General features: G+C 40.3%; 1 protein-coding gene across 2 annotated transcripts in view; it reads right to left on the bottom strand.

Moving 5' to 3' along the window:
- CREBRF (CREB3 regulatory factor) overlaps positions 1 to 15995 on the bottom strand; it is an 85251-nt gene that overhangs the window by 17507 nt on the left and 51749 nt on the right. For both annotated transcript variants that reach the window (XM_077937450.1, XM_077937451.1), the window contains exons 5-7: positions 8514 to 8708; positions 6633 to 6822; positions 4906 to 4979 (exon numbers count right to left, since the gene is read on the bottom strand). In XM_077937450.1, coding sequence (XP_077793576.1) covers positions 4906 to 4979; positions 6633 to 6822; positions 8514 to 8708 — 459 coding nt within the window. The remainder of the gene's footprint in view (positions 1 to 4905; positions 4980 to 6632; positions 6823 to 8513; positions 8709 to 15995) is intronic.

Here is a 15995-nt window from a genome sequence, read left to right as displayed (position 1 = left end):
AGTAGCTACGATTACAGGTGTCCACCACCAAGCCTGGCTAATTTTTTGTATTTTTAGTAGACATGGGATTTCACCATGTTGGCCAGGCTGGTCTTGAACTCCTGACCTCAGGTGATCGGCCCATCTCAGCTTCCCAAAGTGCTGAGATTACAGGTATGAGCCACTGCACCTGGCCCAGAATAAAGAACCTTTAGAAGAGAAACCAATTTTTTAAAATGGCAAAATATTTGAACAGACACTTCACAACAGAAAACATATGAACAGCCAATAAGCACAAGAAAGAGGCTCAATGTTATTAATCAGAGAAATGAAAAGTTAAGACCACAATGAGATACCATCACACACCCATTAGATTTGTAAAAGTAAGAAGATCGGCCCTGCCATGTGTTGGCAAGGCTGTGGACCAACTAGAACCCTCCTACGCTGTTTTTAAGAATGTAAAACGGTACAGCCAGTTTGGAAAACAGTTTAGCAGTTTCTTATACAATTAAATATACACTTATCTTATGAATCAATCATTCTACATCTAGGTATTTAACCACGTATGTCACCCAAATACCTGTACACAAATACTCATAGCCCCTTGGTTATAGCCAAAAACTTGAAACAACGTAACTACCCATCAACAGGTGATGAGATAAACAAATAGTAGTACATCCATACAATGGAATACTAGTTAGCAATAAAAAGGATCTAACTATTGATACAGGTAACAACATGGAGGAATTTTTAAATAATTATGCTGAGTGAAAGTAGCCAGGCAAAAATGTAAACATATTGTGATTCCATTAATGTAAGATCTTAGAAAATGTAAATTACTCTATAGTGACAGAAAGCAGACTGTGGCTACCCAGGGATAGGAGTGGAGAGCAGAATAACTTACAAAGTGGTACTAGGAATCTTTTGGAGGTAATGGAAATATTCATTATCTTGATTGTTTCACACATGTATGCGTATATGTAAACTAATCGAATTATACTCTTTCAATGTGTAGAGGTACTGTACTTCAATTATACCTTGGTAAAGCTGTGAGGAAAACACATTTTTTATTTCAGCACACAGGATTCCTACGGTCTGAACTTAATCTCTACCTCTTCAGAGACTGCCTTGGTGATTTGAGGTTTTTGTTCTGTTTTTAAAGAGACAGGGTATTTCTCTATCATCCAGGCTGGTCTCAAACAATCCTCCCACCTCAGCCTCCTAAGTAACTGGGATTACAGAAGCATGCCACAATGCCTGGTGTAAAAACCAGTAATTTGTTATTCTTCATCTAGCAATACTGAGAAGGGGCCAATCTAAACCGCAGCTGAAGAGGAAAGTGAGAGGGACAATTTAAAACTACTTTCAGAGGCCGGGCATAGTGGCTCACACCTGTAATACCAGCACTTTGGGAGGCCAAGGCGGGTGGATCACGATGTCACGAGATCGACACCATCCTGACAAACACGGTGAAACCCTATCTCTACTAAAAATACAAAAAAATAAAATTAGCCAGGCGTAGTGACAGGCGCCTATAGTCCCAGGTACTCGGGAGGCTGAGGCAGGAGAATGGCATGAACCCAGGAGGCAGAGCTTGCAGTGAGCCGAGATTGCACCACTGCACTCCAGCCTGGGCGACAGAGCAAGATTCCATCTCAAAAATAAATAAATAAAATAATAAAAATAAAAATAAAAAAACTACATTCAGGGCCAGTATATGTAAAATGTGTCACTGAACAAGTAAAGTACAGCTAACCTCCTAAATCAGTTGAAACAAAAAATCTGTGTTTTCTCCTCCATGAATAATTGAAAGAGAATACTACTTACTCAAGGATATTTGCATACAGGCTAGACTTAGGGAAAACAATGGGGTTCTCCCATACTCAATACATTAAAAGTAAATAAAGTTACTTTTAAAAGAGAAAACACGGTCGGGCACGTTCGCTCATGCCTGTAATCCCAGCACTTTGGGAGGCCGAGGCAGGCAGATTACCTGAGGTCGGGAGTAGGACACCAGCCTGACCAACATGGAGAAACCCTGTCTCTACTAAAACAAAATTAGCCAGGTGTAGTGGTGCATGCCTGTAATCCCAGCTACTCAGGAGGCTGAGGCAGGAGAATCGCTTGAACCCAGGAGGCGGAGGTTGTGGTGAGCCAAGATAGCGCCATTGCACTCCAGCCTGGGCAACAAGAGTCAAACTCTGTCTCAAAAAAAAAAAAAAAAAAACAGAAAAGAAAAAGAAAAAACACTATAAAATCTAAAGTAAAACTGAGCAGAATAGTTCTTCTCAAGCCTTGACAGTGTCCAAGCACATTACAGGGCAGGGAGAAAAAAGGGAAAGCGCTCTCATGCTACCACAAACCTCTGGTTTAGGAAATAGAAGCACCTGGCTCTCAGAAATTGAGTCCAAACATTCAACTCATAAACAGATCCTCCTCCTCTGATGCCATATTCATCAAGGGATTTTCTGTTTTAATTTTTCCATATAGCTTTCTTAGGGACAAAATACGTCAGTCAGGGTGAAGGGCTAACAGTTCTATTTCTCATTCGGAGTCAACCAGTTTCCACAGGATTCACAGAGCAGTCTCCAGTAAGCTTTGGCAGGAGGAATCAACAGAAGGAAGTTTGGTGGGATAGGATGAGATGAGTAGTACAGTAGGCCCCTGAAGCTAGTCCCTGGAACAATGCCAGTTCATGACATATTAAAAATGATCAAGACAACAGAGTATATTTTTCATAAAGCTAAATGTATTTTCTATTATGAGATTATGCCCTTCTCAAATTTTTAATACTAAAATATCCTTCCTTATATGAAATTACAGCAATAGTAGATGATGTTCTTTTTAATGTTCTCACTTGGCAAAATATAAAGTTGGCAAGCCTATGTTCTCAAGTCTCAAAATCTTTTTCAAATTGTAAATCACAAATTCTAGAAACTACTGGGCTGATAGGTAATGGATAATAAGCATTCCACAAAGAAGTAACAGTGACTTCCAGATATCTAGGAGGAGGCCAGGGCACCACTAGCAGAGTTCAAGGCCAAAATGTTTCAATTGTAAGAAAGAACAATAGGAAAATGGATAGCTTTGCATTACAACACACCAACAATTATTTTATTTCATTCATTTACTGAGTGGCTGTTAAATAAAACACAAGTTCATTTCTTAAGTAGAAAACTTTACAGTTGAAAATTCTTTTTCTGCCCTCACCAAAGGAAAATAATCAAGATAAAGGATTAAGAAAAACTGCACAGTTTATTGAACACCTATTTGCCAGACATGCTAAACTTAAGAAAACCTCTAGAAACAAATAATTGATCATTTTCCACACTGTTTCACTTTCAGATTCAACTTGCCCAAAAGAACCACACATTGAAGAGGACAATTTTTGAGGCAAAGGAATATACTAACTCTTATAACACCAGGCTTAAACAAAATAAGAGAAAAGGGAGGTGTTCTTATCACAGAAGATCAAAACCAGAGCTTCCCATACCCCTGAAGTGCTGTAAAAGGGTTCTAAATGTATAAAATAATTATCCCCTCAGCTCATGGGGACCTCCTCCCATGAGCAGCCTACTCTTCTTATATTCCATGATGCCTAAGAGATGATAATTTTCTACATGTGCTACGATGTGAAACGCCGAGAAGCACTTTGGTTTAGATCAAAACCAGTAGTTCCTGAATAAGTGCTAGAATGGTTGCATTAAGAACAATCTTGGGCCCAGGTGCAGTGGCTCATGCCTGTAATCCCAGCACTTTGGGAGACCAAGGCAGGTGGATCACCTGAAGTCAGGAGTTCCAAACCCGCCTTGCAAACATAGTGTAACCCCATCTCTACTAAAAATACAAAAATTAGCCAGGTGTGGTGCGCAGGCCTGTAGTCCCAGCTATTCGGGAGGCTGAGGCAGGAGAATTGCTTGAACCTGGGAAGCAGAGGTTGCAGTGAGCTGAGATCGAGCCACTGTACTCCAGCGTGGGCAACAGGGAGTCTCAAAAAAAAAGAATAATCTTAACTGGGTGCAGCGGCTCATGCCTGTAATCCCAGCACTTTGGGAGGGTGAGGTGGGTGGATTGCTTGAGCCCACAAATTTGAGACCAGCCTGAGCAACACAGTAGAAACTCCACCTCTATAAAAAATGCAAAAAATTAGCCAGGCGTATTAGCGCACTCCTGTATTCCCAGACACCCGGGAGGCTGCGGTGGGAGGATCACCTGAGCCCGGGAGGTAGAGGCTGCAGCGAGCTGTGACTGCACTACTGCACTCTAGCCTGGGCAACAGAGTAAGACCCTGTCTTACACACACACAAAGAGAATGATCTGAGAAGTGTTAAAAATATGGATTCTTGAGTTCTACTTGTACACAAAATCTAATTCAGAAGATCTGCAGAGAAGCCTAGAAATGTGTATTTTAACCAAGTACACAGACAATTCCAATGAGCAATCAAATCTGAAAAACACAGGTCTAAATTATTCATATGAAGCCTAAAATATCATTATTCAATTTAGGGAAAATATTAAAATCAGTCAACAAAAGAGGCAAACCCAGTAATACAATTATAAAACAGAAGAAATTACTGTGATCTTTCGAGAAATGCAGGTTGCTTTTGCTGCCTATTCTTAATAGTAAAACTTTCCACATCTTTTACAGAAAAAATAAAATAAATACATTATCATGGTCACAAGTGGATCAGCTTGTTAGTATACAGATGAGATGTAGATTGGGAAGTCACCAGTACAGAAACTTATACTAAAAGGAGGACAAGAATGAAGGAAAATGAGTATGTGGCTTACTGAACAGATAAACAAATAGGAGGCTAGCCAAAAACTAGGCAGAATACAGGGAAAGCAAATCACAAACCAAAGAAAAGAGAGAGTGCTCAGCAAATCAATAGGTGGTTAATCAGCTTCTTAAAACTTTAGGTTTACCATATTCTGTGTTGAGGCCCCATAATTTCACTTTATTAGCTTCATACTGGGCTTTCTTCTTTAACCGACAAGCTCTGTGAAAGGAAGGAGCAGTTAGTTCACTTTCTTTTTCTTTTTTTAATTTTAATTTTATTATTTTTAATTATGGAGAAGGGGTCTTGCTATGTTGCCCAGGCTACTCTCCAACTCCTGGCTGCAAGTGACCCTCTCTTTTTGGCCTCCTAAAGTGCTGGGATTACAGGCATGAGGCACCATGCCCAGCCTGCTTTCTTTTTTAAGTGAATATTCATCTTTCATTTTCTAACAGCAATCCAAAACCGCTGCCTACTGATGTTTATCAAATGACTGAGTTACCAGAAAACACAACATAATCATTTATGCAAATTGATTTTTAAAAATTTAGCACACATTTAGAAATAAAGCTATGATCAGTAAACACCTATTAAAGTGACTATAAAACAAAAATAAAAACAAACAAAAACTGATAATACCAAAAGTTGTAGAGGATGTGATGCCAGTGGAACCCTCATGTGTTGCTAGTAGGAATGTAAAACAGTACATATAGCTACTTTGGAGAATAGTTTGGCAGTTTCTTATAAACATATATGCTTGGATATTTATCTAAGACAAATGCAAATATATTCACACAAACATCTGTAAGTGAATGTTGATGGTTTTATTCATAATTGCCAAAAACTGAAGGCAACCCAAATGCCCTTCAACTGGTGAATGGATGAACTGTAGTATATCTCCACCCAAAGGAATACAACTCAGCAACAAAAAGAAACAAATTATTACTCCAGGCAACAATATGGATGAATCTTAAATGCATCATGTTGAATGAAAGAATACAGATTCAGCTGGGCGTGGTGGTTCACGCCTGTAATCCCAGCACTTTGGGAGGCCAAGCCAGGCAAATTGCTTGAGCTCAGGAGTTTGAGACCAGCCTGGGCAACATGGTGAAACCCCATCTCTACAAAAAATACAAAAATTAGCTGGGCATGATGGGTCACATCTATAATCCCAGCTACTTAAGGGGCTGAGGTAGGAGGATCCCTTGAGTACTGGAGGCAGAGGTTGCAGTGAGCGGAGATCAGGCCACTGCCTAGGTGACAGAGTGAGACCCTGTCTCAAAAAAAAAGGAAGACAGGTTCAATCAAAGGCTACGTACATACAGTATATTCCATGTACATGACATTATGCAGAAGGCAAACTATGGAGACAGAAAACAGATAAGTGGTTTTGAGGGGCTATGGGTGCAGGAAGGGGTTTGCCTTTACAAAGAGACATAAGGCAACTTTTTAAGATGATGAAAATGTTCAATATCTTGATTGTGGTGGTGGTTATATGATTGGATATGTTTGTCAAAACTCATAAAAGTATACATTAAAAGGTATACATTTTACTGTAAGTTATAGCTCAATAACTCTGCCTTACTAAAAAAGCAAACACAAAATAAAGCTATGAAAAATTTTTTATTGTTATACTATAACATAATGCACCAGAGTCCATTCACCTCTCCCCTCTTAAAAACTTTTTCCATAAAACAAAAATACCATCTCCTACTTTCAAAAGAAAAATTATAATATTCTCATTGTAGTATTTATAAAAGAAAAATACAATTTCTGAATAATGGCTGAAGTGGTTGTCCTTCTATAAAAACTCACTTAGGGCCTAATCTCACCTCATAAACTTTCTTCACATGAGTGAACATTATTAGCATTTACCTGGAAGCCAGCTTATTTTTTTCCTTCCTTGACCTTGGCCGGGCTGTTAAGGGAAGCTCACTGACTGGAGTCAGGTCACTAATCACCTTATTCAGTTTCCGAAGTTCATTGCCTATCTGGAGGAGTTTTTTAGGATTTGGAGTCAGGTCTTCTACATCAGTTCTCCGTGACTTCTTTACTGCATATTTTCCTATAAACAGTTTAAAAGAAGTTTAAGTTATATCACTTTAATTAACAAGAGACACATTTTTCACAGCCACATTTTAAACCACTTCCCACCACTACCCTTTCTTTTCAGAAGTCTTGGCATGTAGCATGTTTAACAATCTATCCTAGAAGGGCTGGCCTCCTCTCCTTCCCATCTTGTGGCTGCAGGAAATGGGGGGTGATATGGCAGAGTTCTAACTTTTTCCAAGTTCTTCCCCACCCTAGGCTTATAGTCTCAGCATGACAGATTCTTCATTATTCGCATGGCATACTAAGCATCTCAAATCTCAGGATGAGTACGAGTTCAACTAAACACCAAAATCAGGACTAGGGTATAATACACAGTCAGAAGAGAGTTTGGAGATTTTACTCAAACCAAGATGTTTCTGATGCTATGTCTGAAAACTGTCAGACATACACATTTTTGTACTGAACTCGAAAATCCAACAAGTAAGCATAACCTTGTTTAAAAGCTCTTCTTTAGTTGCTTTGATAAATAACATTATAGAAGACTCAAGGAGTCTTGGTCTGTCACTCCAGGCAAAAGGGATGCCTCTGTCCTCCGAACTCCTTCAACTTTCCTAGTACTCATCATATGCTACTTGGGATACTGACTGGACTTAATGTTTCACTTCTGGTAGAAAACTTATCTGAAGGCAAATACTTGGTAATTATTTACTGAGCGACAATATAGTACACGTGGTTGCGAGTGGAAAGGAAAAATGAGGCACAAACATACATCAGATGGAATTCTTGTCCTCAAAAATCCTTAGCAACTCACATCTGTACGATGAGTGAATAACCTGTTTACTAACCATCACGCTTACTAGTAGTTCCCCTCCCCACTTTTTCCAGTAAAGAGTTGGTATTAATTTTTTTTTTAATTCAGAGCAGAAGAACTAGAAACTTTGGATTAATTTAAAAATAAAATTTGTACGGAATCACAATAAAAAATCTGTCCTACCTAAGACTGTCATTTTTTAAATTGTTTCAGAAATAGGATCTCCCTCTATCACCCAGGATGGAGCGCAGTGGCACAATCACAATTCATCGCAGACTCTAACTCCTGGACTCAAGTGATCTCCCGTCTCAGCCTCCCAAAGTGCTGGGATTACAGGCATGAGTCGCAGCATATGACCTGACCTACCTAAGCTTATAAACTTCTTTTGATTCCTACTACAGGTATTCAACTCTTCTCTACTACTCCTTTTCTCCATAACCATCCTCCCTTTCTTTTCTTTCCTTGTCCTTTTATCCCCACTACGATTTGAATTCCAGTCCCCCCATTTACATTTAGGTCTGGGGATTAGACAAGAATGTAAGAGAGCCCGTTCACTTTCTCCTCAACCCTTTCTGGTTATAGCAACTGACAGGTCAGAAATCAGCAGCCTCCTGGTCATTTCCTGGATGGGTAAGTAGATTAAGAAGAGACTAGAAATGAAATCATGTTTACATAGTCCTTCCTCCCTGCTTAGGTGAGAACTCTTAACACTGGTAAAAGCTATTTGTGAGTGATGAAAAGTAGTCATGCAAATGTAGCAGCTCTATAGTCCCCATCTCCAGTTTGCTAGGAAGGGTTGAATGTCTAGGTACATGGAGTAAGCAAAGCATTATCGATTAGTATCTCAACTTAATTAAAGTGACACTAAATATCTGACTGCAATCCCCTCTTACCATGATGTAAGCCATTTTTCTGATACATATTACTTGGTAAAGTATCTCGGTTCCACTCAGATGGTCTCAGCATCCTCTCTTGCTGTGATGGTGTAAGTTGTTCACTATACTCCCAGAAGTATCTTCTTTTACCTCTCTTCCGTGAAGATATTGAAGTCATCTCCTTCAGGTCTTCTACAGAATCATTTTCATAGCCTTAAAAAAAAAGGTCCCGCAATTTTTAAGCTCCATAAATTTCAATAAATCAATCAGAACAAACGAAAAGATCCCTTCTATTTGTAACTTGATACATTTCCTTGCATCTGAAAACATCACTGGCACGTCAAAGACAATAAAAACCAGGTCTATAAGAGAACTTATATTACGTAAATCTCTAACTCATAAAACATTCAGAGATTAATAAACATGGATAACTACACTGTTCATCTTCCTTGGGTTTCTCTTTAGTTTTTATAAGTTAGTATGCAATACTATTTTTATTATCTTCACACAGGATTAAGAGAACAATTACAGGATAGCCATAGGAATATCAAAAGTACTATCAGATAATGGTACTTAGATACATATACTATGATTTTTAAATATCTTCCTTCTAATATTTATGTATCTGAAACATCTCAGACAGAAAGCTATGTACATTTTTTAAATTATTTTTTCTTATTTTTTTCTTTTTCTAACTTTAAAAAAAATTTTTTGTAGGCTGGGGGCGGTGGCTCACACCTGTAATCCCAGTACTTTGGGAGGCTGAGATAGGTAGATCACTTGAGGTCAGGAGTTTGAGACCAACCTGGCCAGCATGGCAAAGCCCTGTCTCTACTAAAAATACAAAAATTAGCCAGGACATGGTGGGTGCACGCCTGCGATCCCAGCTACTCAGGACGCAGAGGCACAAGAATCACTCGAACCCAGGGGGCAGAGGATGTAACAAGCCGAGACTGTGCCACAGCACGCCAGTCTGGGCAACAGAATGAGACTCTGACTCTGTCTCCAAAAAAATATATTTTTTTTGCAGAGACAGAGGTCTCACTATGTTGCCCAGTCTGGTCTTAAACTCCTGGGTTCACAAGCGGTCCTCTGGCCTCAGTCTCTGAAAGTGCTGGGATTACAGGCATGAGCCACCAAGCCTAGCCCAGCTATATACATTTCTATGATAGTATTCTACTGGGCAGAATTTTATGAGGTAGCATTAGTTTTCTTCCTACCTCTCATCCTACTTCTTTTGGAAAGGTATAAAAGATGACAGTTCTCATACTGGCTATCAGATAAAAAACTTACATGCCTATTCTAGTTAATATTTTATTGAAAGCTATTTGTATTAACTTCACTGTTTAAGAAGGGGGGATTTTCCTAAAAGGAAGTTTCAGAAAATACTTAAATTCTGAGTTGCTAGAACTGTTGGTCAGACCCAATATTGAATGACCTATAAATTTAAAATACCCTCAGAGAATGGCCACCTCTGATGTACTCTGGATCCTTAATGTTAGGTACATGAAGAAGAGGGATGAGCTATGCAAAGAATGTACACAATCCAAACCTAAAGTAACCAGGAAAACTTGGGCAGCACTGGCCATAAGTAAAATGGTCATTTTTCCTTCCTGAAAACATAAGAAGGTGATGACATGTTTGCTTGGAGGAACTAGGTTTTCTCCAGACAAAGAATGAATCAGAAGTATGCTTCCATTTATATAGTACTCTGGAAAAGGCAAAATTATATGGACACAGTGGTTGGCAGGGATTGGCAGTGGAGGAAAGGGATGACAATAAAAGAATATAAAGTGCAGGGTGTGGTGGCTCACGCCTGTAGTCCCAGGACTTTGGGAGGCTGAGGTGGGCGGATCACCTGAGATCAGGAGTTCGAGACCAGCCTGGCCCACATGGCGAAACCTCATCTCTATTAAAAATACAAAAATTAGCCGGGCATGGTGGTGGGTGCCTGTAATCCCAGATGCTCGGGAGGCTGAGGCAGGAGAATCACTTGAACCCAGGAGGTGGAGGCTGCAGTGAGCCAAGACTGTGCCATTGCACTACAGCCTGGACAACAAGAGCAAGACTCCATCTAAATAAAATAAAATAAAATAAAATAAAATAAAATAGGGAATTTTGGGGGGTGATCAAACTATTCTGTATCTTGATTGTGGTGGTGGTTATATGATTACATGATTTGTCAAAACTCATATAAGTGTACACTGTAAGGGGGTGAATTTTACTGTGTGAAAATTATGCCACAATAAACATGACTTTAAAAAAAAGAATCAATTTGGAAAGCAGAATGATTTCTGAGCAACAGTTAAGACAAGCTTTTGTAGCACTGCTGGTATTAACAGCATTTTATTAGTGCACATGTGGTAGTTTAAAACAAAACAGCAAGCAGTGTGACGGTGACCCTTAGGCTCTTCTTAAAAAATGACGCACAAGTTGAGTGACACAATCATTTCTAGAAGTCTAATTTTTTAAAACTGTGTTAGAATAAAGCAATGGCTTTGGCCTATTTATTTGTGCTTATGTTTCTTTTCAAATTATAGGATTTATTTTGTTCTAATTATCAACCCAATTTTGGAAAAAATGCAAGGGCCATCTTGTGTCAACAGAAATGGCCTTGAAAAAGGCCGTTGTGGCCCGGCGCAGTGGATCACGCCTGTAATCCCAGGACTTTGGGAGGCCGAGGCTGGCGGATCATGAGTTCAGGATATCGAGACCATCCTGGCTCACACAATGAAACTCCATCTCTACTAAAAATACAAAAAATAAAAAATAAATAAAAAGGCCCTTGTGGCCAGGCACAGTGGCTCACGCCTGTAATCCCAGCACTTTGGGAGGCCGAGGTGGGTGGATCACCTGAGGTCAGAAATTCAAGACCAGCCTGGCCAACATGGCGAAACCATCTCTACTAAAAATACAAAAATTAGCTGGACGTGGTGGTGCACACCTGTAATCCCAGCTACTCAGGAGGCTGAGGCAGGAGATGACTTGAACCCAGGAGGCGGAGTACAGTGAGATGGGTTCACACCACTGTACTCCAACCTGGGCAACAAGAGCAAGATTCTATCTCAATAAATAAATAAATAAATAAATAAATAGACCCTTGTTACACTAGGTAAGCAAAAATTACTGGCTCACATAGATTACCCTAGTTTGACTGCAAACACCTCAACACAGGCATATGCACCAACCAAAACACTCCCACCTTCCTATCAATGTCAGTAATTGGGTGTTCCACACTTAAGCCTATATACACACATATATATACATGCACACCATCCTCCTGGATACTTTACTTGATATACTCCCTTAGACAGTAACTACCTTTGCCTCTCTGCAGGCGCCTGCATCTCTGGCAAAAAACCGTCCCTGGTTAGGAAGAAGGTTATCAGCTCCATTTATATGAACTAAAATGCTCATGGAGGCTTGACATGATTTGGCACAGCTGGGACTGTCAGGCCACAACTCAAGGTGTCTTGCTCCAAGTGGGCTTCCCACTTTTCTTGTGCCTAATTAAATGATCTGAATAGATTTTTTCCTGCATATATTTCATGTTAAGTTTAAATAATCATGAAGTGGTTTTATTTCTTCTGTCCCATCCAAATTAGTTACCAGTTTTATTACCTATAGGTGTTCAGCCTTTTTCCCAGAAGTATTTAAAAGCCATCAGTTTTCTTTGACTTAATATAGTAACGTTTTCTAATAGCATACACCATAAATTCACCATAACACACACACACACACACACACACACACACACACACACACACACACACACACACACTCTCCCTCTCTCTCTCTGTCTGTCTCTCTCTCTCTCTGAATTTGTTGCCTAAAGCCATCCACCTTTCTTGGGATGGTGTTGCTGTCATCCAGGCTGGAATGCAGCAGCGTGATCACAACTCACTGCAGCTTTGACCTCCTGGGCTCAAGCAATCCTCCCACCTCAACCTCCAGAGTAGCTAGGGCTACAGGCACACACCACTACATTGGGCTAATTTTTGTATTTTTTGTAGAGACAGGAGTCTCCCTATGTTACCCAAGGTGGTCTCGAAGTCGAGCTCAAGAAATCTTCCCACTTTGGCCTCCCAAAGTGCTGAGATTACAGGCATGAATTACCATGCCCAGTCACCATCCACCTTTCAATACAGAGACTACCAATGATCAAATAGAATGAAAACAATTATACCCCAAGATCACTGGTCTTGAATTTAGGGTCATTAAATATTTCTCAAACTAGGTTCCAAAGAACACTATTACCATAAGATATGGTTTTATCCAAAGTGAATTATGTAGTCAGCTAAGTTTAAAAATCTGTCATCCTGCATATCTCTCTTGCCAAATCAAAGTACACATAGACATGTTAAAAGACTCTAAGAAATCATAACAGTAAATAAACCCATTTAACACTAAGTTCCATGAAGATAAAGATGTCTACTTTTTTCATCTCTGTATAGCCAATACCTAATATACACAGTGCCCACCACAAAAGTAGGCACTCAAAAAATTTTAAAACAAATCAATGATTTTGTTTAATGCAACATTTCCCATTAGGGCCTTTCCCTTCTCTTTTCACGTGACAGATCATCATACTGACCTAACTCATTCCTATCTGACATGATTACCAAAAAAAGTAAAAGTAACAAATACCACATTTACTGCCTAAAATTTCAATCACACATCTCTGGTTAGTACAGACTGTCAATAAGCTGGTAAAATCAACTGTGAAAATGTTTAGTGAAAATTACAAAATAAATTATCATTCTAGGAGCCCAATTCTTAGCCTTACAACCATGTAATTTCATGACCCCAAACAGTTGTAGCCTGTCCACAGAAAAGGCTCTATTAAAATTTGGGAGCCAATCCAGGAAAGAGACTAAAACTCCATTTTGCACCTTTCCTAAAACTTTGTAGGCTCATGAACTGTTGTAGCCAAGTGCCAAGAAATAGCATCAAGGGAGCTAGTCCTCACAAAAGGGCCTTTGTAAACTGTCAGCTATAAATTAAACCAATCAATCCACCCTAAACTAGGACTGAAGAAACTATAGCTATCCTTACTCTTTTGCTACGAAGAATTTCTTCCTGTTCCTCACCGGTACCTCACTTTTGCATCTTTAAAGTCAGCTGCTTAGCTCTTCTAGGAAAAGGAGAAAATTTTACTAGCAAATGTGAATAAAGTCCAAATAGTACCACAAAATTAACACAATTTTGTGGTGAAAGCCTGCTGCTCATTAACATTTGTGAGAACTGTCCAAATAATACTAATCAAAAGGGTTTTACTTCAAGTCAACTGAAAGTGAATGAATTAAATGCCATCCACAAATTTGGAATAATTGTCAAATAGGTCCAAGAAGAGAACTTGACCCTTTAATGTATAAAGCCACTGTCTTGTTATGTAAGAGCAACACGCTAATATATAAGGCTTCTCCTACTAGGGTCAAGGGAATAGAATGTGACATGACAGGACAACAACAACTACAACACTAGTTCTGTCTCCCTGTGAGAGTCAAAGGGATGAGAAAATAAACATGGCGATCAATTAACCATGTGATCTCCCTTCACAGACCTCCTTATCTCTCATCACATCCAGAGGGAATGAAGTCAAGGGATCAAGGATGAAATTAGATTGGAGTTAAAGATCAAAGAAAAGTATGGCCCCAAGCTCCAAAATGGTTCCCATGGACCCAAGCTAGCCCCAACAGAACCTGGTTACAGGCCTACCCCAGCACCAAGCCAGCAGCCGCAGACTTAGGCTCAGGGCCCACCCATCCCTGGAGACCTGGACTCCAGGCTCATACCCACAGTCCTAGTTGACAGGCCTGCCCCAATAGAACCCCATGCCACGCGGGTGCCTGTGGAGTCAGGACCAAGTCCACTCCCACAGATACATGTGCCAGGTAAGTTCTCGTAGATTCAGACTCAAAGCCCACCCCACTGCCACGTCAGCTCCTATGGACCCAGGTTTCAGACTGACCCCAAATGACCCAGGCTCCAGGCCTGCTTCCACAGTTCCAGGCACCAGGATGACCTCTACAGACCCAAGCCTCAGGTCCACCTGCCCGCTGACTCCAGCAATAGGCCAGCCTATCCAAGGACTCCAGGAGCAAACTTGCCTGCAGAGCCCTTCAGCAAGTCCACCCAGAACCTCTAGATGAGCTGACAAGTGACGGGCTTTCCTTGACAAAGCCAGTCTATAAAGACTAGAAGAGGTGCCCACATGTTTAAATGTATAGACACCAATTCAAGGCTACAAGGATCACAAATGATCAGGGACAAATGACACTAGCAAAGGAAGAAAATTAAGCACCAGCAACTGATCCAAAATAATGCAGATCTATGAACTTCGTAACAAAGAATTCAAAATAATTGTATTAAAGAAGCTCAGTGAGCAACAAGAGAACATAGACAACTATATGCAATCCAGAGCTAAAGAACACAAGGACTAAAATGAAAAATTCCACAGGGCAATTCAACAGAAGACTTGATCAAACAGAAGAAAGAAGCAATGAGCTCAAAGACAGGTCATTTGAAATTATCCAGTTAGAGGAACAAAAAGAAAAAGGAATGAAAAAGAATAAAGTTAGCCTACAGGATTTATGGGACACCATCAAGCAAAATGAAATGCACATTATAGGAATAGTGAAAAGAGTAAAGAAAGAGAAAGGGGCAGAAAGCTTATTTAAAGTAATAATGACAGGCCAGGCGCAGTGACTCACACCTTTAATCCCAGCATTTTGGGAGGCTGATGGGGGCAGATTACCTGAGGTCAGGAGTTCAAGACCAGCCTGACCAACATGGTGAAACCCCGTCTCTACTAAAAATACAAAAATTAGCTAGGTATGGTGGTGGGTGCCTGTAATCCTAGCTACTCAGGAGGCTGAGGCAGGAGAATCACTTGAACCCAGGAGGCAGAGGTTGCAGTGGGTCATGACGGTGCCACTGCACTCCAGCCTGGGTGACAGAGTGGCAAGACTTCATCTTAAAAAAAAAAACTTCGGCCAGGTACGATGGCTCATGCCTGTAATCTTAGCACTTCGGGAGGCCGAGGCAGGTGGATCACGAGGTCAGATCATCGAGACCATCCTGGCCAACACAGTGAAAACCTGTCCCTACTAAAAATACAAAAAATTAGCTGGGCGTGGTGGTGGGCGCCTGTAGTCCCAGCTACTTGGGAGCCTGAGGCAGGAGAATGGCGCGAACCCGGGAGACAAAGCTTGCAGTGAGCCGAGATCATGCCACTGAACTCTAGCCTGGGCAACAGAGCGAGACTCCGTCTCAAAAAAGAAAGAAAGAAAAAAACAAACTTCGCCAAGATACATTATGATCAAATTCTGGAAAGTCAAAGACAAAAAGAGATTTTTGAAAGCAGCAAGAGAAAAGCAACTTGTCATATACAATGAAACTCTCACAAGACTGTCAGTGGTTTTCTCAGCAGAAACCTTGAAGGCTAGAAGAGAATGAGATAACATATTCAAAGTGCTGAAAGAAAAAAAACCACTGGGC

This window comes from Macaca mulatta, chromosome 6 (genome assembly GCF_049350105.2).
Source record: "Macaca mulatta isolate MMU2019108-1 chromosome 6, T2T-MMU8v2.0, whole genome shotgun sequence".
In the NCBI taxonomy this organism is placed as follows: Eukaryota; Metazoa; Chordata; class Mammalia; order Primates; family Cercopithecidae; genus Macaca; species Macaca mulatta.
Note: the sequence above shows the minus strand (reverse complement) of the source record. Positions and strands in the feature narration are given on the sequence as shown.